Source organism: Hippoglossus stenolepis, chromosome 16 (assembly GCF_022539355.2).
Source record: "Hippoglossus stenolepis isolate QCI-W04-F060 chromosome 16, HSTE1.2, whole genome shotgun sequence".
Classification (NCBI taxonomy): Eukaryota; Metazoa; Chordata; class Actinopteri; order Pleuronectiformes; family Pleuronectidae; genus Hippoglossus; species Hippoglossus stenolepis.
In genome coordinates, this window is record NC_061498.1 from 20,327,857 (window position 1) to 20,355,414 (window position 27,558).

The following is a 27,558-nucleotide window of genomic DNA, read 5'->3' on the forward strand; positions in this document are numbered from 1 at the left end:
ACAGAAACAAGATGAGATACAAGTATTTGCTCATCACTCCCATCATATCTATGTAATCATATCGGGGGGAGTGACTAAGTCTGAGACTAGACGCCACACACTAACCTGTTCTACTGTTGCAATAAATATTTAAATGTGAGTTGTCTGACTGAACTAAAGTTGTAAACATTTCAATTAGTTATTTGATGCTATTAAAACAGGCTGTGACGTCATGATTGACAGCTGGACAGACTTGCGATTGTTCAAGCGCATGTTACATTACATTACATTACATATCATTTCGCTGACTATTTTATTCAAAGCAACTTCCAATAAGTGCGTTCAACCATGAGGGTACAAACCCAGAACAGCAAGAATCATGTAAGCACATTAGCTTCAAAAAGCCAAACTACAAGTGCTACATGTAAGTGCAACATTTAAAGGGGACATAGCATGCAAATTCCACTTTGTTAGTGCTTCTACACGTTAATGTGGGTATCTGGCATGTCTACCAACCCAAAAACTCTGGAAAAAAAACACTTGCGCGTTTTGTTATGGTTCCTCTAAGTCAGAAACGTCATGCTTGAGTGACTCGATTGAGCTTCCTGGGTTTTGTGTCGTAACAAGGCACTGGAAGTCTCCCTACATGGCCTTGGCCCACCTCACCCCCCCACACTCGTTACGCCGGGTTTACACCGGACGCAGCGAGGCTGCGAGGCAGCGCAGCGCCGTTGCCAAGCATGCAGCCGACTGGCTGTTCACAAGGGACTCGCATTTCTCCGCGCTGGTCAGCCCGCGATTCACTCACATGTGGCATTTGTCTGGATCGTTGGGACTGGGAGGCTGCAGCAGCTGCTCGGGCGCGACCGCTCGCTCTCCCATGCGTGAGCTGGAATTTGTGTCAACGCCACACAGCCAGCAGTGTGGAAGACTTCCGCAGTGTTCAGCACTACTGTAACACTGGCACAAACACACAGAGCCCCCCCACTCGTTATGCCGGGTTTACACCGGACGCAGCGCCGCGCCGTTCTCAAGCGCGCAGCCGCCTGGCTGTTCACACGGGACGAGCATTTCTCTGCTGGTCAGCCCCATAGACTGTATATATAAGGTCAGCCCGCGATTCTGCTTTCTCCGCTTGTTGTTGTACCCGTTGAATGTCGGGGTTCGGGGGTAAATGATGGTCTTCATAGCCCCCCACCCTCTCTTTCTCTCTGTCTGTCTGCTTGTGTGCTTGTAGTGGATGGGCAGAGGGGACATTTAATTATGTGATTGGGAAAATTAAAACTCCAGGACAACAGAAGGGAATACAAAGTATGGGATGCATATTTGATAATTTATATCATATAAAATATGTAATTTATATCATTTAAAATCATGGGGGGAGAGGGGGGAGCTGGCTCACTAGCATTTAAAGGAACAGGCACTCAAAACAGGTCACTCTGTGGAGGGCTGTTTTAGACAGGGTAAAAAGGAGCTGTTTTATATGATCCTTGTGGTATTTTGACCAAAGTATGTTACAGACATTTCATTAAGACCCCAAGGAACCATATCAACTTGTGGTAAAATGGGCATGCTATGTCCCCTTTAAGTGCAAATTTTTATATTAACACTAGAGTTGACGGTGGTTATTAGACATCATCTTCTTAACCAAGGTGTAGTTGGAAGAGATGTGTTTTTAGTCTACGGCAGACGATGTATAGACTTTCTGCTGACCTGATGTCAATGGGGAGCTCGTTCCACCATTTGGAGCCAGGACAGCAGTGAAGGAGCAACAAGCTGATTGGCCGTTGCAGAGCAAAGTGGAAGGGCTGGGGTGTAAGGTTTGACCATGTCCTGGATGTAGACTGGACCTGATCCGTTCACAGCATGGTACACAAGTACTAATGTCTTGAAGCGGATGCAGGCAGCCACTGGTAACCAGTGAAGAGAGCGGAGGAGCGGTGTAGAGTGAGAGAACTTCGGTAGTTTGAAGACCAGTTGAGCTGCTGCATCCTTGATAAGCTGCAAAGGTCAGATGGCACTAGCAGGCAGACCAGCCAGGAGGGAGGTGCAGTAGTCTTGGCGTGAGATGACCAGAGCCTGGACCAAAACCTTTGCCGCCTTCTGAGTGAGAAGAGGACGTATTCTCCTGATGATGTGCAGCATGTATCTACACGATCGGGTTATTGCCGCAATCTTGGTGGGAAGGGAGAGTTGACTGTCGAGTGTCAAATCCAGGTTTCTTGCGGTCTGGGTGGGGGCTGCCACAGAGTTGTTGATAGTAATAGTAAGGTGATGGGTGGGAGAGCCCTTCCCTGGAAGGAAAAGTAGCTTGGTTTGTCAAGGTTGATTTTCAGGGGGTGTGCGGACACCCACTGAGAGATGTCAGTCAGACAGGCAGAGATTCGTGCTGCTCCCTGTGTTTCAGACTGGGGAAAAGAGATAATTAGTTGGGTGTCATCTGCGTAGCTTTGGTAGGAAAAGCCATGTGAGTGAATAACAGAGTTGGTGTACAGAGAGAAAAGGAGGGGACCCAGGACGGAACCGTGAGGGGCCCCAGTAGTGAGTGGACAAGGTTCTGACACAGATCCTCTCCAAGTTACCTGGTAAGTGCGGTCGTTGAGGTAGGATGAGAGTCGGGAGAGTGCAGAGCCTGAGACACCCAGATCCTGAAGGGAGGAATTAAGGATCTGGTGGTTCACCGTGTCAAACGCAGCAGAAAGGTCTAAAAGGATGAGGACAGAGGAGAGAGAGGCTGCTCTAGCAGTGAGAAGTTGCTCAGAGACAGCAAGGAGGGCAGTCTCAGTTGAGTGGCCTGCCAGACTGGTGAGGATCAAGAAGGTTGTCCTGGTGAAGATAGGAAGAAAGTTGATTAAAGATAGCATGCTTGAGTGCTTTGGAGAGAAATGTATGCATGTATTGACACAACCCCAATACTGCGTCTCCACTCCACCTGCACAGAGTCTGGCTACAAATTATGTAAAAAGTGCAAGGTGGCAGCATCTGTTTCCCGGATATTTTAGCTTAGTTTTTGAACAGTAGGAGGAAGTGGAGACACGTTTTCCATCTTTGTATACAGTCTATGGTCTGCCACCGTCTACACTCACAACCTCTGATGTGGCTGCATTTCACATCGTCGGACTGTTGAAGCTGGTTTGGTTTCACTTCATTTGATATATAGCACCTGTGGTCCACTTATTTCTGGATGCACCATGGTCTGGATTTGGATGTATGCTTCTGTGTTTCAGTATCTGACAATGCTGAAATGCATTATCAGGGCTCTGAATGTTGATGCTTGCAGGAGCGTGCACAGTGATGTCTGTCAGGGTGCGCAAAATGGCAAACATGAACCCAGAAGCACGACACTTGAGCAGTTTTGGCAGTAGCAATAGTTCTGGTTTAATGGACGATCAGAGGTCAAAAACCAGGCAGACAGTCAGAGATAGCAAATTAATCCGATAGGGAGCAGGCAAAAAGGGAATCCAGGGTCCAGAAGGCAGGTCAGAGCAGAGATCAGGCAGAGCAGTGAAACAAGGGATAACGCTGGAAAGCTAGGAAAAAACACACTAGACGATCTGGCAAAGAACAGAGGAAATGGGCCGGTATATATACTGGGTGACTGATGACTGATGGAAAGCAGGTGAGTCTGGGGTTGGGGCAGGTAATGAGATCCGTGGGAAGTGGTGATGCAGAGCAGGGGGGAGTGGCTGAATTCTGAAACGACATGAGAATTAGTACATGAGAAACAAGATAACAGAAAATGAAAATGCTATGAGCTGACTGAAGTTGTGACAATGTCGCCTTTAAAATTTGTGTGCAGATGATTTGCTGTACATAATCCAAAGTACAGCTTGACATGAACTGTGAAATAATTTACTGTACAGCATAACATCTATAAAAGTGTCAGGATTAAGAAACTAAGAACTTCCGTGTACACATTTTGCCCAATAATCTCCAAGGATTTACAGCTCCAAATTTTTAAGAGATTCTCAGGTATCCAGGTCAGACCTTGTAGATTCTCCCAGACAAACCAAATAGATACAAATGAATACAAATTATTCCTTGGCACAAGTTGTGTTACTTACTAATAGCTTTGTGAATTTAGCAAGCTGTCATAGAAGAGCAGGGTCTCATTTGATTAGAGCCTAATAAGCCTTCACTGTTTTCTATAGATGCAAAGGAGGTCGATGCAAAGATGGAGGAGTTCTCCACTTTCCAGCCTCCTTTCAGTGAGGCCAAGATCAAGTTTATGTTGGAGACGGCGGAAGCTAACATGAAGAACAACAAGGAACTTCTGCTGAGGGAGATAAACAAGGCCGTTCTCCGCCGACAGAACAAGAGGTGAGGTTTGGCCAGAGTGTTACAGGAGGGATTGTCAAGCGAAACAACGAGAGAGACCACCCCTCCTGTAACATGATGGTGATGATGATGGTGATGGTGATGGTGATGGGGATGATAATGATGATGGTGATGTTGGTGATGATGATGGTGATAATGATGATGGTGATGATGATGATAATGATGATGGTATGATGAACAGAATACAAGTTTTACACTACGTTTGTTATAGATATCTCTCGATAAAATAATAATTATAAATTAACATTAGATCAATTTGGTATTATATTTGAACCCAATGCTCATTAAGATTAAGCCAATGGAATTCTTCAGGCAAAGTATTCCCTGTTAAGAAAGCTCTTTATAGGTTTTTCTCAGACTAACCTCCTATGACACTCATGAATTATCTTCGTACTTGAGAGGAAATTCTAAGTATGATTAAATTGGTGAATGCCAAAAAATTATCTTCAATTGCTCGTACTACTTCAGAAAAATCTGTCTGTAAGATTGGTTCTCGCTTGAGGCCCAGTGTGTGTATAATGGTAATAGATGGACAAAAAAGAGTATCAATAAAATGAGTTCATGTCATAACCTGTGCATCACTGTGTGTCTGAGACAGAGGGAGATGTGAACAGCTGATGAATATTTATCGGACTTTATCGAAATCGTGTCTTTTTCTCTTTTTCTCTCCCTTCCAGGAAGTCTGTGCTGAACAATCCTTAATCATAAATGATTATGACTCAGTCTCTGACTTCATCTACATAAAGAGTTGGAGGAGAAGAAGCTCTCAGACAGACACAGGAGGAAGAAGAAGCACTAACCGCACCAACATGAGCAATACAGAATCATGTAATGCATGCATGTAATGATGTCTGCTAAGATGGCTGACACTAAATAAATGTTGGTTGTATGTGTGAAAGTAATTGTCTTCTTCAAGGGTTTACTGCACTGCACATACATAATTGGTTTGAGGACAAAATTATTTTTCCATTCCACTGCTGCACACTGGGTGATCACATGATACGATGAAGTCACAGAATGTCTGTAACAGTCACTTAAGACTTAAACTGCACGAAATCTGTGACTCCTTGCGACAGATATCGGTAAAATTTCAAGGATAACACAACAAATTGGTTTCGACCAATCAGCGTCCTGCAAGGGAGGAACTACTGGCAGCCCTGAACATGTCCTCGGTGTGACGACATGTGAGAATTGAGTGTTCGTTACCACCAATGATGGATAGGGTTATGGTTCACGTAGATAATGCTATTACATATATTTCATATATATATATATATATATATATAGCAGCAACAGAACATAGTTAGAGTTTGGCACCCAGGCTCCGACTTCATCAATTAATCAATTTACCAGAAGATTACATTAATCTTATATAGCCTATATGTGTGTGTGTGTGTATATATATAAAATAATGCAACAGCAGTCAATGGAAACCAAAATCATCAACCCATTGAGGGCTGGATTCAAATCCACACCGAAAATCAAAGTAAACAATTTAAAGGGCCCACATTGTGTAAAATACATTTTCTGGGCTATTACTATCCGTAATTACTTGAAGGGGGTCAGTAGGGACCCTCAAAGTATGAAAACAGTCACTCCGCTGACTTTTTCTCTCAGTCCATTCTAAGAAATATGATATCGGAACGTCTCGTTTCGTACTTCCTCCCCCGTATGAGTCATACGGGATCACACTTCTCCCTCAGCCCCCCCCAGCCGGTACCAGTCCAGCCTCTGAACCCACCTCCCCCGCTCCCAACCACCACCCCTCCACACCGAATGCAACACCAAGCAGACTTGTTGCTGAGCTAGCAGCTTGTTAGCTACCACAGGCTAACCACAACAAACAACACTGAAGAAACACTGCAGCGTGGAGGGATGCAAGGAAGAGAATGTGTCCGTGCACATTCCTGCTAAGAACGTTACTGTTCGAGACCAGCGGTTACGCTTTATTTCAGCTCTGTTTACCAGAGGGAGTAAATGCGCCGGTGATAGGCCTGGTCGCGTGTCACTCAAAGTGCAGTCAGCCAATCAGCAATACACATTGCAGCAGTTTTTTCGACTTTAAACCACTGATATGTCATCTTAGGGGTATCAATACCTCAAATTAAATCCCAGAAAGATGTAAAATATGGGCCCTTTAAAATCACAAGCTGATCCAACTTGCGTTTATTTCATCACAACAACTCAGAATGTGACTCAGTAGTGTGTATGGCCCCCGCCTGCCTGTATGCACTCTCAACAACGTGTGGTTTCCTTGGGGATCTCCTCCCAGACCTGGATCAGGGAATCAGTGAGCTCCTGGACAGTCTGTGGAGGTACTTGGCGACATCAGATACACGATACATAATGTCCCATAGGTGCTCAATTGGATTTAAGTCAGGAGAACGTGAGGGTATGTCAATGGCATGCCACACTCATGGAGGCTGTTTATGACGGTTTGGTCAGAAACATCCACACCTGTAGCCGGCTGAAGGTCATTTTGTAAATATGCCCCATATATATATATATATATATATATATATATATAAAACCATTAGACAAGTTGTCCACTATGCTGAGGACTGAAGTAGGCCATACCCATTAGAAAGTCTGGCTATTATGTGCTATTTATTTAAATAACCTTCTAATCAGGTTTAGGTCTAAAACACTGATAAAACTTAAAACTTCTCAATTCCCATATCATTTATTGCTGTTCATTCATACAGCAGGATACATATAACATTGTAATGGTTGTTATGTTATCAGATGACATTTCAATCTTCACAGTCGATGTGAAGGAGTTACCCAAACCTAACGCAAGAGGGCGCAGCACATCCACAGGAGAGAGTTCCACTGGTTGCACAGTCTGCAAACACCACAGCTGGATTCTCTGAGAGGATCTGTGCCACTTGTTTGGAAGTGAAATGAATCACTGTGATAAGTTCACAGTCAGATTGTCACTGATGCTGAATTTTTCTTTTTATTTACTTTGAGATTGGGTCAAAAGCATCTGAATCTAACCGTGTACGCCTGTAATATTGTAAAAACTCTAACCATTATAGAAACCAATTTTTATAAACTATTCCTCGGATCTTGAGTAGATTTCTGACTTTATCACACTCTGTTTTTCCCCTCCTTGTTATTTGGGATGTCTCCTACTGAAATGTACTGTGTGTGTGTGTGTGTTACTGTTCGTCATCATCACACAGTGTCATGAACACGCTGTCTCTGTCAGTCTGTGCGCTCCTGGCGCGCTGCGCGTTTGTGGAGAAGTTGTCTGATCCAGCGCAGACAAGCGGTGCGCCACTGACATCCGCCCGCTCCGAAGGAACCCCAGCAGAGGAACACGCGTAATGAAAGATTTTACAGCTGGAAATTCTTACAGGCGGATAAACTCACAGATAGATGGTAAAAAGCTGAAATGCTCCAGAACCGCGCAGAAAACGAGGACGACGCTGTGAGGGCGGATCTCCTCTGCTAGACTCCATCTCTGCGCTCCGTGTGAGGGGAGACGCCGATGAGGGGCAGAAGGAGAACTGGAGAAGAGGGAAAATTCTCAAAGTTTGTCCGCGTCGTGTGGAAGTGCCACCCCGCAAAGCGCCGTCCCGCAACAGCTGCAGAAAATGAGCATGAATTGAACGAAGAATGCATGTCGTTTGGGAGATATCTGTGATTCTGCAAACATATATCATCTGCACGTCATCAGGTAAGGAGACAGATCCTTTAACGTTTCTACACATGTAAGGCAAAGGAGTGAGGCCGTTACTGACGGTAAATACTTCACTGTCAGTGCCAGCTCACCTGTCAGGTGCTGTGGTCTCTGTGGACACATCAGCCAGTTCACACTAGAGATTCAGATCATAGGAACTCAATTCATCCTCAAAACTCACACATCATATTCTGTGTTTTGATCAGGAGCCTTTCGTGCATGCGGACGCGCAGATCTCACTGAGGAGTTCATAAATATCACTGACTGCAGGTCAAAGAGCTCATACTGTCAGGGTGCGCAAAATGGCGAACGTGAACCCAGAAGCACGGCACTGGAGCAGTTATGGGAGAAGCAAGAGTTCTGGTTTATTGGATGATCAGAGGTCAAAAACCAGGCAGACAGTCAGAGATATCAAACAAATCCGATAGGGAGCAGGCAAAAGGGAATCCAGGGTCCAAAAGGCAGGTCAGAGCAGAGATCAGGCAGAAGAGTGAAACAAGGGATAACGCTGGAAAGCTAGGAGAAAACACACTAGACGATCTGGCAGAGAACAGAGGAAATGAGCCGGTATATATACTGGGTGACTAATGACTGATGGAAAGCAGGTGAGTCTGGGGGTGGGGCAGGTAATAAGATCCGTGGGACGCGGTGATGCAGAGCAGGGGGAGTGGCTGAATTCAGAAATGACACGAGAATTAGTACATGAGAAAAATAAGATAACAGACAATGAAAATGTTAAGAGCTGACTGAAGTTGTGACACATACACAGACACTTTTATCCAAAGGAACTTACAATTAGTGCATTCAACATCTATGAGGGGCCATTTAGGGGTTCAGTGTCTTGCCCAAGGACACTTCATCATGCAGATGGGGAAGACTGAGGATTGAACCACCAACCTTCTTGTTGGAGAACTACCACTCCAACCCTCAGCCACAGCCGCCCCAATTATAACCCTAACCCTAAAACCAAGTCTTAACACTCAAACAACCCATCGAATTTGTGAGGACCAGTCAAAATGTCCTCACAATGATGATATTGAACCAAAATTGGCCATTGTAACTATAGATAGACATGGTTAACATAGTCAACTTATAGTCTCAAAATGGTACACACACACACGCATGCACGCACGCGCGCGCACACACACACATAGACACACACAAAGACACACACACACACACACACACACCCTCAATGGTTTTAGTCAGAGTGTCACGCTCCTCACTGCTTGTGCACAGCACAGGGCCAAAATTACCCAGTCAACTGCCCATTTGCCCTTCTTGACTTGCAAAACCCAAAACCTTTATAATAGTTGTGGTTGCAACAATAATACTCAGTAACTCAATAGTTGCTAAAATTCCCTCAAATAAAATCACGTTGTCATCCATGGACACTCCAAACTGACGATTTACATCAGAGAAGATGGCTCTCTTGACATTGTGAAGCCCGGTTTGGCTACGTTGTTGTAAGAGGTTTTAAGGGCGCGGTCACACACACGAATGCAAAGCGAATGACGCGGGTAAAAGTTCGCCAACGTTGTACTCCATACGAAGCCCCGCTGCAGAATTGCCTCATCACAGGAAGAAATTGTTCACCTCCTTGCTCACGCTGATTGGAAGTTAGATGGGGGGGTCGAAGGTTCGTCACTGATACATTCAAGTTTATATGACAGAGCCCTAATGTTGAATTCTTTTGAAGTTGTAGAAATGATTAATGACAAACTGTATAATCTGTGTGAATCCATTTAGATAAAAGTCACTACATATTGCTCAGCTTGTAAAGTTCACATGATTTCTCAGAATAAAAGTCTTCTTATACTATTATATATATATTAAGTTATCATCACATGAATCATGAACCATGAATCTTTGCTGGTTAGCTAAGGAAAAGGCTTTAGCTTCATTCAAAAAGAAAGCTGACGTTGAAGTTAGGTTGATGATAAGTTAAGATCCACGTTAGTTTACGATATGAAACAAGCTAACCTGGGAGTTTGCTTCTTTCTAGCTCATGTCAGGAGCAGGTAGCTATTTTTCAAATAAATTTCATTCAGGTTATGATGAATTTTCAGCCAACAAGCAAATGCAGCTGATAGAATTCTCCCTATTTTTTCATCATGCGCTAATAATGTTCTAAATAATATCTAAATAACATAATCAGCCATTCTCTGGGGCCCCCTCTCATCTTAGGGCCCCAAGCAATTGCTTGCTTTGCCTTCCCTGTTGCAACGCCCCTGGTAAGATGATAATTACAAGTTTCTTTCAGAGACAGCTTCAAACTCTCCTCTCATCTTGCACATACATTGAGAGAGTGATAAGGAGAAAGATAAATCTTGCCTTGAGCATAGTAATAATAATAATCATAATAATAATAATGACTAATATCAAATCGTCCAACAATAATAATAATAATAACAATACTTTATTATTTTAACACTTATTAACAATAACGTATTAAGTACGTTTCTATGATATTCATTCATGTGTAGTTATGAGATATGAGTTCAATCAAATACTTGCTTTTGGATAATATAGTTAATTATTTAAATTATATATTAAATTATTAAATTCAATTTGTAAAATCTTGTTTTCTTATACTCTTTTTTTCTTTGGAACTGATCCCATACAGTAGTTACATTTCCAAAGGAGTGAGAAAGACAGGAAACAAGAAGGTATCCCTCAGTTTTCTAACAGCCATGTGTATCCCCACATCTCATCTGATCCATTCCACCCACAGTCCCAACATCCCAGATAGATAATAAATGAAAATAGAAAGTAAAATAAAATGAAATAAAATAAATAATCAGTTACTATTATACATCTGTAATAAGAAGAAAATATAACAAAATACATTTTTATTAATAATAACAGTTACCAAAATGAAACAAGAGGAGAGAAAGAAAAAAAGAGAGGGATATAAAAAAGAGAAAGGGTAAAAGAGTGATCTATAATTGGATACAAGTTAATTAGGTTGAGCTCAGTATCTGAACTTGAAAAAACCTTCAGTTTTCCTTTTTACTTTACATGGTTTACAGCATATCAACTCATAATCTGAATTCAAAGAGTTCATTTTTGAGTTTGAGTATTGTGTTCTGCAATCAAATAACAGATAACAATGTTAAGATCAATCATATTGCTTATTATACTAATATGCTAGAAACTACAGCCTATCTGCACTGATGTATAAACTTCTACTAGCATTGAGGGTTGTCCTTTTTTCAGGTTAGAGTAATATGCCCTCAAAATTAATCTGCATGTCAAGCGTCAGCCTCGACTTCTTTACAGAATGGGAGAGATTGGACTGCCGGCAGTGATATACTTTTCAAAAGCAGGCTGTGCAAACATAGGTCACAAAACCCTTCTCTCATGAGTTACCTACAGAATGACCAGTAAGAGACCATTAAATCTCACACTTATAAGAAGGCTGCAAAATGCTAATTAGTTCGCGTTTTTAATCTCATTATTTAAATGTGTTCTATTATTTTATTTTTTATTATTTCATTTTTATTCTTATGTTTAACAGTTTTTTATCAATACAATTATACAATTACACATCACAAATCTAATGGTTATACCCCTACCCACAATAAGACCCACCCACCCCCAGCCAGCCTACCCCATGCAGCAGAAGTACATACATTAAGACAGAATCTAGAATATATATATATATATATATATTCATTGGAATATTGAATTATTACAATACAATTACATACAACAATGCTGCAAGACAAAGCAGAGAAAAGAAAGTTTAAAGAAATTAGAAAAAAATAAATAAATAAAAAAAATAAATAAAAAAAAATAATAATAAAAAGGGAGAGAGAGGGGAGGGGGGGGGTGGTTGCCATCTAATCTTTCTCTTGTAGTGGGCTTTGTATGCTCTCATAGTACGACAAGAAAGGGGTCCAGGTTCTCTCAAAGCTCTGTATGGAACCTTTCAGAGTATATCTGATTTTCTCCAGTTTCAAGAAAGACATGGTGTCTCTAATCCATCTGCTGAATGTGGGTGGTGTTTGTTCCTTCCATAAGAGTAGTATCAGACGTCTGGCAAGCAGAGAGGTGAAAGCTATGACAACATGGGCCCTGCCCTTAAGAGGACGAGCTTCATCAGTAAAGCCAAAAATGGCACATAATGGGTTTGGAGGGATGACCACACCAAACATTTTAGAGTAAGCATGAAAGATGTCTGCCCAAAATGTTCTGAGGAAAGGGCAGGACCAGAACATATGTATGTGATCAGCTGGTTGACTTTTACAGCGGGGACAAGAGGGGTCAACATCAGGGAAAATCTTGGCAAGTTTAGCCCTGGTCCAGTGAACTCTCAGGAGGATTTTAAGTTGAATTAAGCTATGTCTAGCGCATGGGGATGATGTGTGTACTAAGTTTAGCGCAGCCTCCCACTGATCCTCTCTCATTACTTCCCCTAGGTCTTCTTCCCAAAGTGTTCTAGTTTCTTGCAGTGACTGGGGGGAGATGTTGCAGATTTGCTTGTAAAGGACTGCAATTAAGCCTTTACGGTGCGGAGACAAAGTGAGAAGATTGTCAGTTGTGTTATCTGATGGTAAATTTGGAAATGAAGCAATGTTTTTCTGCACAAAATGTCTTACCTGGAGATATCTAAAAAAAAATGATTTTGGCAGGTCAAACTTCTCAGAGAGTTGTGCGAATGATCCAAATTTGCCCTGAAAAAAGAGGCTAAGTGTGGAAGTAATGCCTTTTGCCATCCATATTTTAAAAGCTGAGTCCAAGGTAGAGGGTGGGAAATTGTAATTATCGACAATTGGGGAGTGAATTGACATTGTAGCCAGGTTGAAATGTCTTTTAAACTGTGACCAGATTCCAACTGAGTTAAGGACATTTGGGTTGGAGAAAAATCGGGTATGTGGGGTCGGAGGGGACGGAGCGCATAAGACAGAGCGCAAGTGGACCGGGCCGCCTGTGCACTCAAGATGTATCCAGGCCTCACTGCTGTCAGGTTGATAGTCCTCCATCCAGAACAATATTTTCTGGATATTACAGGCCCAATAATAATACATAAAATTGGGCAAAGCCAAGCCAGCAAGCCCTTTGGTGTCAGGGTTTAATATTTTCCAGTGCGTAGTTTCCACCATTTCCAAGGTGTTTTCAGTTATTTTGTATCTCCTCCTGTTTCATGTTTTCACACTCCGTGTTCTGTTTCGTGTTTTATTTTGTAGTCTCTGTTGCTTGTGTGTTCTTTCTTCACTTCCTGTCTGTGATTGTCTGCACCAGTCCTCATGTGTTACACCTGTGTCAAATTGCCCCTGCCTTTCCTGTGTGTCTGTATTTAAGCCTCGGTTCTTCCCTTTGTCCTTGTCGGATCGTCGTCGTATGTCTCTGGTCGTATGTGTTCTCGTGTATACCCGTCCTAATCTCCTGTCCTGTCCTCCTGTCCGGATCTCCTGCACTTCTGTATCCCGTGTCTCCTGAGCCTCTGCACCTCTGCACCCCCCCGTGTAAGCTTCCTGTATTTTCTCCCTTTGTGCTCCCAGTTTGATTTGTTAAAGATTCGTTTTGATTAAAATTATACCTTTTTTAAGTTTAAACTCTGCGTCTGGGTCCAACTGCCCCCACACCTTGACATTTGGGTCTTTCAAGCGATTGCCTTTTAATCCTGTGGGATTTACCATTCCAGATGAAGGATGCTATGCATCGGTCCAAAGTTTAAAAAAAAATGTTCCTTATCAAGATGGAAATGTTTTGGAAGAGGTAAAGAAATTTTGGTAGCACAATCATTTTAATTAGGTTAACTCGGCCGACTAAGGAGAGTGGCAGGCTGGACCATCTCACCATATCTTGTTTACACTTTTCCAAGAGCTTTATAAATTTTATAATCTTTATAAATAGCAGTGGAAAAGTGGGCGTGATTTCTACTCCAAGGTATTTAAATCCCTTCTTAACTACTTTGAATGGGAAATGTGATGGGGAAATTTGAGAAGCCGCCTGATTGAGAGGGAACATTTCACTCTTCTGGAGATTAATTTTGTAGCCAGATATTTTCCCAAACTGATTTACTGTTGACAATTGAGGGAACTGCAGTTATAGGGTTAGATGTATATAATAGCAAGTCATCTGCATAGAGGGATAACTTGTGAGTAAGTCCACCTCGCACTATGCCTGAAAACTCATCCAATTGCCTAAGGGCAATGGCTAACGGCTCTATTGCAATGGCGAAGAGGAGGGGCGACAGGGGACAGCCTTGGCGGGTGCCTCTACCCAGGGAAAAATATTCAGACTGCTGACCGTTGGTAACTACTGCGGCTAAGGGTTGAGCATATAAAAGTTTTATCCAGGATATAAAAGCTTCACCAAATCCAAATTGCTTGAGCACTGAGAACAGGTAGTTCCATTCAACTCGATCGACGCCTTTTCGGCGTCAAGTGAAATCACCATTTCAGGAACAAGGGCTGAAGGGGAATACACGATATTTAGGAGTCTTCTCAAGTTTGAGCTAGAGTGTCTATTTAAAATAAAACCTGTTTGATCTGTGGATATTATGTGTGGTAGTAACTTCTCCAGTCTAACGGCTAGGATTTTAGACAGAATTTTATAATCGCCATTCAGTAAAGAGATAGGGCGATAAGAAGAGCACTGTAGTGGGTCTTTACCTTTTTTAGGGATAAGTGTAATAGCAGTTTGTCATAGGATTGGTGGAAGCTCTTCAGACGACAAGGATTCAGTAAACATGGCTTGAAGCAGTGGGGATAGTTCAGGTGCAAATTTTTTATAGAAGTCTGAGGTAAAGCCATCTGGCCCAGGTGTTTTATTGCATTTTAAAGATTTAATAGCTTCTAAGATTTCTGTGTTTGAGATCTCTCCCCCAAGTGGTGAATTGTGCTCCGGAGGGATAGAGGGAAATGTGAGTTTGTCAAAGAAGCTCTCAATTTTTGGGGAGTTTTCATCTTGTTCAGAGCTATATAGGTCACTGTAGTATTGTTTAAAGACATTGTTAATCCCCAAATGGTTGGTCATGATCTCACCATTTTCACCATGGACCTTAGGTATGAGGCGAGAGGAGGCGGATTGGCGGGCTTGTTGGGCTAACAGTTTGCCAGCCTTATCACCAGATTCATAAATATTATAACGGACCCTGGTGAGTAGATAAGTGGCTTTGTCTGTGGTCAGTGTATCGTATTCTGTCTGCAAGCGCAGCCTTTCTTTATAAAGACTTGGAGAGGAGGATGAGGCATATTGTTTGTCAATATCAGCTAAGGCTTGGGAGATGGTCTCAAGTTTGGCCATTCTTGCTTTTTTTATTCTGGAGGAGTACTCAATTATCTGCCCTCTAAGGCTTTAAGCGCCTCCCATATGGTTGAGTGGGACACATCTGGGGTAGTGTTAGTTTCTATAAAGAAATTAATCTGGGAGGAGATGTGATTTACAAACTCTTCATCAGCCAATAGAAGTGGGTTAAGCCTCCAATGGCAAGAGGGTCTGAAGCAATTGGGCAAGCTCAGTTGAAAGGATAGAGCGCCATGGTCTGAGACAGAAATGGAGTGGTATTGGCAAGAGTCTGCATTCCCTACTAACCTGTTATCTATCAGAAAATAGTCAATACGGGTGTAGGTATGATGGGCACTGGAGAGGAAGGAGAAGCCTTTTTTATTGGGATATTTAAATCTCCAAATGTCTGAAAGACCAGATTGTGCACAAAAACCATTGATGACCTTGGCTGATTTGGTGAGAGCCTGAGGTCTAGCTGAGGATCTGTCTAGTGTGGAGTTGAGCACACAGTTAAAATCGCCTCCTATTATCAAGTTGTAATTGTTATGGGCAGGTATGGCAGAAAAGAGTTTAGTAAAAAAGTTGTGGTCATCAAAATTTGGGGCATAAACATTGACAAGAATTACAGGAAGATAGAATAACTGACCAATGACGTATCTCCCATTGGTGTCGGCAATCACCTCTTCTGCTTGAAATGCGATATCTTTGTGTATAAGGATTGCGGCCCCTCTGGCTTTGACGTTAAACTGTGAGTGGTACAGTTGTCCAACCCATCTTCTTTTAAGATAACTGACAGCATCAGTTTTTAAATGAGTTTCCTGTATAAATGCAATATCTGCCTTTAGCTGCTGGAGATAGGATACTATTTTCTGTCTTTTCACTGGGTTATTTAGTCCTTTTGCATTAAGTGAAACACACTGTATGGAACGACACTGAGTGTTAACTCTAGATGTCAATGTGTCTAGCACAGGAAATGAGGTTTGAGATCAATTGAGAGTTGTGGGAAGCCATAGTGAAGTGAGATGATGGCGAGGGGTGAGGGGAATGCACAGAGAGGAGGGAGAGGGGGGAAATAAAAATACAAATGAAAATAAAAATAAAAAGGCTGGGCTGAAAAACTTGCTTTAGCAAAAAGCACAAAGAACACGTGCTACCTATGCTTAAACTCTACACTGTACTCTGTTATTACAGAAAATATGTTTTTCATTAAAAGGGTATGTGCACAACGCAAAGTCACTAGGAATAACACCTTTTAAGAGTAGCAGGAACAGTAAGAGGAACAGTTTGCGGGTGGTGTGTGCCACCCTTTTTAGATTTTGAAAGATAAAATAGCCTAACTATGAAGATATAGTATAAAATAGTCTATTTAGCCTCTTAAAAAATGTAGTACAACATAGGAAGGGAGAAAAAGCGTTTTTCAAGCATCTGTACATAAAACGAAGTTAAACGACCAAAATGAAGTCACATTAACATAGTAGGCAACCAAACTTGGCATATAACTAGAGCATTTTCTTAACTTCTTTTTAAAAATCCAACAGGGCATTTTATGCATCACATAGCAGTCAAGGTAAAAAGAAGAATGACCATTTATAATGAAAGTTGACTAATATGAAGTCCTATGGAGTAAGCTACGGTCAGAGTTCGTATAATAAGATGCATCTGGAGTTAGCTTACTCACCCACGCTATGTTTCAGCCTGCATGGAAGTATCCCAGCCCTATTTGCCTGTACGTCTTTCCACAAACAAGACAGCTTCGTCGGGTGAGAGAAAAATATGCTTCTCCTGTCTGTCCTTGTCGGTAACCTGGAGGTTGGCAGGGAACAGCATCCTGTAGTTGAATCCAGCATTTTTAAGTTGCGACTTCACTGGGATAAATGCAGCTCTCTTCCTGGAGACTTCAGCGCTGAAATCCGGGAAAAAGTGAATTTGTGATCCGCGGAAAGAAACGGAGGTGGCCTCTCTTGCTAGCTTCAGAATGCGTTCCTTGGTCTGGAAGTGGTGAATTCGCACGATGAGGGGACGTGGTCTGGAGTCAGCTGGATTCTTCCTGACCATGGCGATCCGATGAGCCCTGTCAGCGATCGTTGAGGTAGGGAAAGCCTCCACACCAAATGTTTCTCTCAGTAATGTGTCAATGAATGAAGTGGGATGCAGTCCTTCAACTTTTTCAGGCAGTCCTATTATGCGAATATTGTTTCGCCTGGATCGGTTTTCTAGATCATCCAGTTTAGCTTTCAGCTCTTCGTTGTCTTTTGAGAGCGCTGCACAAGAGGATTCAAGTCTCTCAAGTCTTGTATGCATGTCGTTGTGCGAGGTTTCCAACTGTTGAATGGTTTCGTGGTGTTGGTTGATAATAGCTCTCTCAGCCGACAGTTGAGCAGAAAGTTTTGCTATAATGCGTTCCTCCATGGACGTTAGCAATCTCTCCATATCTGGCAGGGTTAGCAGGTTGCTAGCCTCAGAGTCCGGTTGTTCCGCTAGCTTATCTGAGTCGGCTTGTTTTGTCTCTTTATCTTGTTGGTCTGCCGTTTGGCCTGTTTTTCTATTCGTCTTTTTCATACTCTCAGCTAAAGTCAGCGTTAGCACCAATAGTTGAATGGAATAAACGGATTAAAAAAGGATTTTGACCGAATGTGAACAGAGTATTCCCGGCTTGCGACCTACTTCGCCATGCGTCAAACCAGAACCCATTTTTATTCTTATGTTTGTGTTTTTCCCAATTACTCTACTGTAACAGGGAAAACATAAAACACCAGCAAAAATAAACAATAAACTAAGAATGCTGCATGTCTGTTTTATATAGTCTAAAGTTCTTGTGTTCCTTGCATGATTTGAAGTAAATAAATTATTCTGTTGAAGCTGGCTTCATCCAACTACAGGGCTCATTATGTAGAAGAACATACAGCAGATATTTCATCCTTCTCACATCATTTCCTTGGCTAAAACTGCAGATTGATTCTTTTTGCATTATATATAACTATTGTCTAAAGCTATAAACTATAGGATGTATTCAAATAATATTTCGTTGAGATGTGCTCCAAAAGACTTTCTTTTACAGTTGCTGAGCGAGGGCTCAGTGCATGATGGGAGTTCCCCCAGCAGTCTAAGCTTATAGCAGCACAGCTAAGGGATGGTTCAGGGCTCACCTAAGAATCACTAGCTCTATGCTTTATCAAAGAGGAACGTTTCAAGTCTAACCTTAAATGTAGAGGTGGTGTCTGCCTCCTGAACCCAGAGTGGGAGCTGGTTCCACAGGAGAGGAGCCTGGTAGCTGAAGGCTCTACCTCCTGTTCTACTCTTACAGACCCGAGGAACCATTACTTTATAGTGACCATAAATGAGCCTGTGTTTAGGGAGCAAAGTGATCTATGAGGTCTTTAGTAAGGAGAATGATTTTAATTATTATTCTGGATTTTACAGGGAGCCAATGCAGATAGGGTTATATGGGAGAAATATGATTTATTCTTGCTCCTGTCAGTACTCAACTGCAGCATTTTTAACCAACTGGAGACTTTTCACATACTCACAGGAACATCCTGATAATAAAGTATTTCAATAGTCCAGTCAACACCACGGGCCTTGCAATAAATATGAAAGATCAAAGTGGTGTTATCTTACAATTTTGAGGTGGACCAGTGCATCTGAGTACAGTGTTACTGGGTATCTCACAGAAGTGAGGTAGACCAGTGTGTGACAGTGGTGCAAAATTAGTCCTGTCATATGGATTGAAAGAGAGGAGTAGTGAGCGAATTACACTGAAATCTATCATCCTCTTTTGAACCACACTCCTTTTTTACATACTTTTCTTTATTGAGGCTCTCAACAATTATATACACTTTCCAATTCTGCAAGTATACAGAACAACTTTTCCCTTTAATCTTAGTCTGCTTTAACATAACACAGAGACAGCAGAAGTTACAACCTAACGAATAAACAAAAGAAAAGAAAAACAGGAGACCCAGACAAACAAACGCACAAAGATAAAGCAAAAGTATAAAAAGATATACAGACATACATATGCTCCACCACGTTGACATAGTTACATTCCATTGCTATATGCCGTAGTCAGTTCACAGAGTGAAGTCTAGTCCAGAAGCATCCACCATGTCCAAAACTGGTTGTCATATCTTGATAAATCCTTTGACATTGTCATGCAGGATAGATGTCAGTTTTTTCCACACCACACACGTGTATAATAATGTGCAAGATACTTGATCTCAGAACAGTCAAAGCAGAGGCAGCGTCAGCTTGACAAGCCCTCAGTCTGTAGCCAGTCCCCCCTCAGAGATCCCAGATTTGATCCTCAGTTCAACATTAGTGCAGAACTCCAGCACAAGCTGGCCTCCCCCTCTGCCTGATGGGCTCCATGGTTTGGCCTTCTGGGTGTGAAAACAGCCTCAATTCGAAAGGTGGAAATTTGAATTTGGCAACTTGTTCACCAAACTTAAGTGTCAATGTCAATGTGAGTGTCTGAGGTGAGGGACCCAGTGGTGGATTTTTGAAAAGGTTTTCCATTTGTATTTAAGTTTAACAAACGTCAAGGACCCCAAAACCTTTCATTGTAGCAATAGCTAATATAACCCATGGAAAACCAATGAGAATATTTTCAAAAACACAGTCATGAAAGAGATCTTTATAATAAAATAATCAAGACAAATTGCCCCTCCTCATGATGCAGGAACATTGCACAGTCCAATAAACATTAAAAAACCCATTGAAACAGGCCTGATGCAACTTGGAGTCCTTTTGTCAATCAGCCAGAAAAAACTCCAGCAGCAACCTCCGCCCTGGAATTGATGGAAAGAGTTCAGTCTTTGTACATCAGCATGTGTATGCCCAATGTATGTGAATGGTCACGTGACTTGCGCTTTCAGGCATGTGAGGACATGATCACACATATGCAGATGCAAAGTAGATATCAAAGTTCACCGAAGCTGAACCCCACAGAAAGCCACGCTGCGATTTGCCTCGGCACAGGAAGTGAAGTGAAAACATCACCGAATAAGGGCATACACCCTGTTTGTCAAGGTCACAGCAGTGAGACACCACCAAATAAGGGTTCCATCCTGTCAGGTAGACAGTATCACAGCAGTGAGACACTTGGTCAGTGGAATTTTCCATTACAAGGCATAACTTTCACCACAACGTGGATTCAGCTTCAGAACTTCATTGAGCAGAGAAGGTTGTGATCACATGCAGACATGCAGACTGGAACGCTAAACTTATCAGTCTCATTGATTGGCCTGTGGCTTGTGATTTCAGGAGCTTTGGCAGAGGCAGCGGACAACATGGAGGTAAAAGAAGCAGCCTCAGTGGTGAGAGATGAATGGCAAAGGATTGAAGATGCATATTAGCAGCACGATTATTAGAATAGTTCACTGTTTAGCTAGTGTCCCTCACCAGAAAACTATCATTGATCAGGTGCTGCTACTCTGATCTGTATTTCTCTGTATGGTATAATATTAACACAACAAACAGAAGACGATCTTTTATGCTTGGGCACTGGACCGTAAACTTTTATTGACTGTGATGGCAACAATAGTTGTTAGTGTTTTTCTTCAAATATGAAAATAGATAATATGGAAATTCCCTCAAAATGCCCCCCCCAAAAAAATCCTTTGATGAAACACTTTGATGTATTATAAGACTTTACATGATATTATTTCGCAGCAGCAGTTTAATGCAATATATAAGAAATACATTGCTTACCCATTGAGGGTCAGGCTTTCACAACAACTGTTTCTTAGTTGTTGTCAGCTATTCCCAAAAGGAGGTCAACTAGTCGATTGATTGCGGGAGACATATTTTAGAGATATGACGTTTGGTGGTCGGTGATAGGACATTCAGAGAATTGTCCAATTGTCGTCTGCCTTCCTTGTCCACTCTGTTGGCGCTTCTTGCCAACTTTGCTGCTGCTAGCGTGCATAGCATTGGTATAGTTGTTGTACTTTATTTCCCCATTGACGATCTTAGTCGCGCATCTGAATTTGGTCAAACTGCTGCTTTAGCGCCCACATTGCAGTGTTTAGACAGTTTAGACAGATAGTTGACTAGTTGAGTAGTTCTATTCAAGCCTTATTTGAGGGTTGCAGGGGGGCTGGAGTCCCAAATTTAAATTCAACTTTGAAATTGAAATTAGACTAATGAACAATCTCAGTTTCCATTCAGTGTGCTGTCTAAATGAGTTGATTTTTTTCCCCACAGAAACCCATCGATCAGTCCCCCTCTCTGTGTGCTGGTGAGCAGGACTATGTTGACAGGAGGAAAAGGGTCGTTCTGGAGTCACTCAACAGCCTGGGAATCAACTGTTCTGCAGTAAGAAAGAAACTGCTCACACACTAACACCATTTCTGTCCGTCCGTGTCAGCCTGGCAAGCACCCGTCAGGAAGGTGCATGTAAGGTAGTCACTCTGCTGGTTGGTGGAGTGTCGTGTTCTTTTATCCCGAGATATGAGAAGAGCCGGTCTCGGTTTGGTTCAACAAGTATTTATTCAGAAGCAATGAAAAGGTACAGCATAGCTATGTGCACATAGCTATGGGCACTCAATAAACAGCCTCGGCTTTCTAGTAGCACGGGGTAGTCAAGAGTCGCCCCGAACGGACGGCGGGTACAGTACTTATAATAGTAGGTATAACTTCATTGGTCAATAACGAGGGGGAGTCACCATGGTTTAGACCTTGGCTCTCTCTTGCTGGTGCGCAGGCGTGGTCCCCAGCCTCTTGGCACTGGAATCTGCGAATGATGAGGAGCCGCTCCCAGGTTCGCCCCTCCTCTGACAGTAGCTTGGAAAATCTTCACATTCTGACAGTGTTTGGTTTCATGTTTTACAGACAGGCCTTCAGCTGAAGCCTTGTGGGTCTTCAGTATTTTTGCAGATATGGTGTTGTTGTTCATTGGAGTGAGAAACCTTGTTCCTGCGTTATCGGCTGTATGTTCTGTGTGCGTAAGCATGCGCATTTTCTAGACAAAACAACGCCTTTCCTATCTGTCCTTCAGAACCTAGTGGCAGCTGCTTGAATTCTTTCTAAGGGTAGGTCACAGTTTCTTATGAAAACAGTGCATTCATGTATGTGTGATGTTTGAATAAAGCTAATGGAGTTTAGGCTGTAATATAGTAAGTTAGGAATGAGAACAAGTTAAAGTACAGTGTATTGTATGCCACAGATGTACAGTCTCCACAACAGGCATTATCAGACAGGTGCAAGACTGAACTGCGATGTGACGCACACACACACACACACTAACCAACTTCAAGATTAAAACCAGCCAGCAACGGCTACTAAAAGTCACTATGTGAAGGCCACACATTCTCCACATATTCAGCCCAAACTGCCCCTGCCCCCACCCCTGTCTAACATACTGCATTTGTTTAGAGTTCAGTTTCATTGCCATCTTCACAGACACACACACACAAAGAAAAACATAGATTTTAGTCTTAACAGGAGTAAAGGAGTTAGGAGGAAGTTTATGCTTCTTACTTGTTCCGCTTTGTACCTGTTGTTGCGTTTTGCTGTTTGTCATGCTTGAGTGAGTTGTACCTTTGTGCATTGTCTCTTACTTTATGCCCTCACGCCACGTCAAATATCATTTCGCCTGTTTTTACGTAACACACACATGTCCTCCATGACTTTGTATGATCACTATTTTTAGGTCTTACAGTAACTTTTGAGCAGACTTTAGACACTCACAGGAACAGAGTACTGCTGAAGCTGTATGGTTGTAAGGTAATTAATACAGTGGTAAGTTATAAAACTCATCACATTAATCTTATACCCTTATTAAAAATGCATTCAAAGAGGCGCTGCTTGTTTACAGTGATCCGTTGTGAATTCATAGTCCACTCCCTGCTCTGCACCACACACAGACAGAGTTAAGCTGCTTTCAGACATGCGCTGAACTCCAGAGATCCTGTGGACATTCTCCAGAGGGTCTGTGTGAATGCAAATGTCAGAGTGAGAGCCTCCATGCTTTCTGTGGACTTTCTCCACCTTGCCCCCTAATCTAAAGTCTGCAGAAAGTTCAAAGGAGCCGATGTAAGAACACAGCAGGATTCACTGTGAGTGAATGATTTTATAGATTTTGTTCTAACACCCGACAGAAAACAAGTACACACCAGCGAAAATGTCAAGGGAGCTTTTTTGCGATATGAGCCGACACCGGTGTCGTTGTGTTGTAAACATGAAAACGTTACATCCTATCTCTGCCTGCTGCACCTACCCTCACCTGAACTCTCTGCAGATTTCCGTGCAGTTGCGAACATGTTTGAGCAGAGAAACTCCTGCTGGGTTGTTCAGCCTGTTCTGCTTTAGAGAGCAACAGAAGAACATAGTTGAAAATTCAGCAGCTGTAAAGACACATTATTCAACAGCCTTGCACGGCCACAATTTTCTCTCAGGATTTGTTTACATACCTCAGTCGGACTGACTTAGCTTTTTAGCCTATTAGGCTCCAGGTTATTTGTTATTTCTGATAATGCCATTATACAACATGTATCATAGTGTGTAGAGTATATACAGTGTATATAGATATATATCTATATCTATATCTAGACATATCGAGTACAGCGCTGGAAACATGTTTGAGGTAATGTAAAGAGTGTGCGTGTGTGTGTGTGTGTGTGTGTGTGTGTGTGTGTGTGTGTGTGTGTGTGTGTGTGTGTGTGTGTGTGTGTGTGTGTGTGTGTGTGTGTGTGTGTGTGTGTGTGTGTGTGTGTGTGTGTGTGTGTGTGTGTGTGTGTGTGTGTGCCTATACACATCAGCCAGGGGCATTGTTTTAAACCATGGGCTTACCTAATAACCATATTAGCAGTATATGGCTCGTAATGAGAACTCACCAATAAGCTTCACCTTGCTCTGCACCTGCATACACAGTATATATCAAAACTGAGTACACACAATATCCCCAAAAAAATTCTGATTCCAAATGATATCACCTTACACAAATTGTATGTTTAAATAAGTTAAGTTAAATTTAAATGTTAAAAAGTTGACACTTTAGTCTACATGCTCAATGAATCCTGGGCTAGGCTGGGCCAGCAAACGATCCGCCCATTGGAGCCTTTGTTTCTTGCTGATGAAAGGCCGTATGTGAAGGAGCCTCCAAAATGGGACGGCCTAGTTGCACCACTTTGACGCAATCGTTCAATTGTAGCCTCCAAAGGATGCAGCCCCTGAATTGAGATACAGCTACTGTCAGTTGCTTCACAGTAAGACAGGAAATAATAAGTCCAAATACTATAACATTCCAAAAGGTCCAAACAGAAAATTTCTCAAAATAAACCAAAAGTCCTCAACTGACATTAAAAGTCCACAACAAGCTCCAAGCTCCAAAACAAGTCCAAACCACTCTCGGGGGCAGAATAATGACATTATGACAAAGTGGTACCTGTGGTTTATGAATTAAATGATAACAGAGTTATAACAATTGCTAACCAGTAATTTGTTGCACACTCAACAAGTTCAAGGCTGGAAAACCATGTGAAACACTGCTGTTCGCTCCTGCGCTCTCCTCAGACTCTGACTCTGGCCAGAGACTATGCTGCGGAGGTAAAGAAGCCTTTCCCCGAGATAGACGATCAGGTCCTGGAGGAGAGAGAGTGGCCAAAGGACTGCTACGTGTTCGAGGGAAAAGAGAAGGAGCCTACAATCGTCTACATGCCGCTCTTCAATAGACGGAACTGCCAAGGTCTGTGACGCACACATACGCACACTTGCAGATTTGTTGTAATGATTTTTCATCTTAGATGCAGAACTGCTTATGAACATGATTTAAACTTCAATGGACAGAAACAAGATGAGATACAAGTATTTGCTCATCACTCCCATCATATCTATGTAATCATATCGGGGGGAGTGACTAAGTCTGAGACTAGACGCCACACACTAACCTGTTCTACTGTTGCAATAAATATTTAAATGGGAGTTGTCTGACTGAACTAAAGTCGTAAACATTTCAATTAGTTATTTGATGCTATTAAAACAGGCTGTGACGTCATGATTGACAGCTGGACAGACTTGCGATTGTTCAAGCGCATGTTACATTACATTACATTACATTACATATCATTTAGCTGACTTATTGGCGACTTCCAATCAGTGCGTTCAACCATGAGGGTACAAATCCAGGACAGCAAGAATCATGTAAGCACATTAGCTTCAAAAAGCCAAACTACAAGTGCTACACGTAAGTGCAACATTTAAGTGCAAATTTTTATATTAACACTAGAGTTGACGGTGATTATTAGACATCATCTTCTTAACCAAGGTGTAGTTGGAAGAGATGTGTCTTTAGTCTACGGCAGACGATGTATAGACTTTCTGCTGACCTGATGTCAATGGGGAGCTCGTTCCACCATTTGGAGCCAGGACAGCAAACAGTCGTGATTCTGTTGAGTGGCTAGCTGTCCCTCGCAGTGAAGGAGCAACAAGCTGATTGGCCGATGCAGAGCAAAGTGGAAGGGTGATATCATCGCGATATCAACATGGGCGATGTACATATCACAAAAGACTGCTTGGACTGCGATAAATGGTGTTCAATGTGCCATGTATTCACGCGCTGCGTGTCAATATATTTGGCCAATTAGATGGAGCCCTGCTGCCCTAGATAATAAATTAGAGATATTCACATCATTGTGATCCGGCTCTGTCAAATTTCGTACTGCCTCCTTAAAAGATTGTGTACAGTGGAAATTGCTAGTAATCACGCTTGTCCCGGGCCAAATTGATGTCTATAAATGGATGATTATAAAAAAGAATTGCACAGCTTCTTTAATATAGTCCCAGAATCTGAGGGAAAGATAACGGCGCACAAACACTGACTCTGCTGCTCACTTTTCTCACTTTTGTCGCCCTACGACATATGTTTGTGAGTCCAAATCCACTAAAAACATGTGAAAAGATCTAAAGAGTAAACATGTATGGTGAGCTCAGTTTTAGGGATCATATCCATTCACACACTCAGATATATATATATGAATATAATACTCCAATTTATTACCACAATATCACAACTCTAGCGAAACAAATTTCAATTTACATAATGTGATGTAATGTCATGACAATTGTAGAAACAAAGTTCACAAACATCAGTCATCTTTAGGAAGATTTCAAAGGTTAGTTACTCTGACCTACATGTATGTATTATTTACTTGTGTAACACCTTAGTAAAAATACAACGTTATTGTGTTCGTTATCTAATAATGTCACCACAACATACCCTGATTCGTAGAACTATTTTATGGGCTGATTCGTGGTTTCTGTTAGTTTCCTTATACATTATCTGTTTATGTTTATATTTATATTGTAGCATCCCTCAATGATGAGCTAAGCGTCTTGAACTGGTCTCACCAACCATGTATTGTTAAGACTAAAATCTATGTTTTTCTCTGAATATGTGGGAAAATGTGTGGCCTTCACATAGTGACTGATAGTAGCCGTTGCTGGCTGGTTTTAATCTTGAAGTTGATTGTTGTGTGTGTGTGTGTGTGTGCGTCACATCGCAGTTCAGTCTTGCACCTGTCTGATAATGCCTGTTTGAGAAGACTGTACATCTGTGGCATACAATACACTGTACTTTAACTTGTTCTCATACCTAACTTACTATATTACAGCCTAAACTCCATTAGCTTTATTCAAACATCACACATACAAGAATGCACTGTTTTCTTAAAAAACTGTGACATACCCTTAGAAAGAATTCAAGCAGCTGCCACTAGGGTCTGAAGGACAGATAGGAAAGGCGTTGTTTTGTCTAGAAAATGCGCATGCCATACTGAAAGCTCACAAGCTGTCAGCTGATTCAAGGCTTGTTTTAAAACACCAAACCAAACACTGTCAGAATGTGAAGATTTGCCCAGCTACTATCTAAGGAGGGACGAAACTGGGAGCGGCTCCTCATCATTGGCGGATTCCAGTGCCTAGAGGCTGGGACCAGCCTGTGCACTAGCCACGTGACTCCCCCTCCCAATGAAGTTCTACCTATTATTATAAATATTGCACCTGTCGTCCGTTGGGCGACTCTTGACTTTCCAGTGGTATTAGGTGGATTAGTTCTGCTATTAGCGTTCATAGCTATATAGTAGCTGTTCATTGCTTCTAAATAAATACTTTTTTGAACCAGACCGACTCTACCCTCTCTACCTAAGGAAAAAAGAACACAACAGTATTCACATCCCAGGTAATACAGGCTACAATGGGCCGTAGCCTGTGGCAAAACAATAGAATATTAGCAAATGAATAGCACTCCATTGTCTGTATCGACAGACTCCACATTCGCTGTCTCAGCACTCGGACTGTAAACCCAGATCGTTACAATA

General features: G+C 42.1%; 2 protein-coding genes across 10 annotated transcripts in view; both read left to right on the forward strand.

Annotated features, from left to right (window-relative positions):
* Positions 1-5,215, forward strand: part of LOC118123623 (cytosolic phospholipase A2 gamma-like) — a 37,140-nt gene extending 31,925 nt beyond the window's left edge. For all 8 annotated transcript variants that reach the window (XM_047343743.1, XM_047343740.1, XM_047343741.1 and 5 more), the window contains 2 exons: positions 4,131-4,299; positions 4,995-5,215. In XM_047343743.1, the coding sequence (XP_047199699.1) occupies positions 4,131-4,299; positions 4,995-5,019 (194 nt within the window). In that variant the 3' untranslated portion in view covers positions 5,020-5,215. The remainder of the gene's footprint in view (positions 1-4,130; positions 4,300-4,994) is intronic.
* A 2,671-nt stretch (positions 5,216-7,886) lies between these two features.
* Positions 7,887-27,558, forward strand: part of LOC124854942 (cytosolic phospholipase A2 gamma-like) — a 78,971-nt gene continuing 59,299 nt past the window's right edge. Inside the window, exons 1-3 of one of the 2 annotated variants that reach the window (XM_047343751.1) lie at positions 7,887-8,002; positions 20,507-20,559; positions 21,449-21,559. In XM_047343751.1, the coding sequence (XP_047199707.1) occupies positions 7,942-8,002; positions 20,507-20,559; positions 21,449-21,559 (225 nt within the window). In that variant the 5' untranslated portion in view covers positions 7,887-7,941. Of the gene's footprint in view, positions 8,003-20,387; positions 20,560-21,448; positions 21,560-27,558 lie in introns of those variants that run through there. The other variant, XM_047343752.1, reaches the window with a different exon arrangement.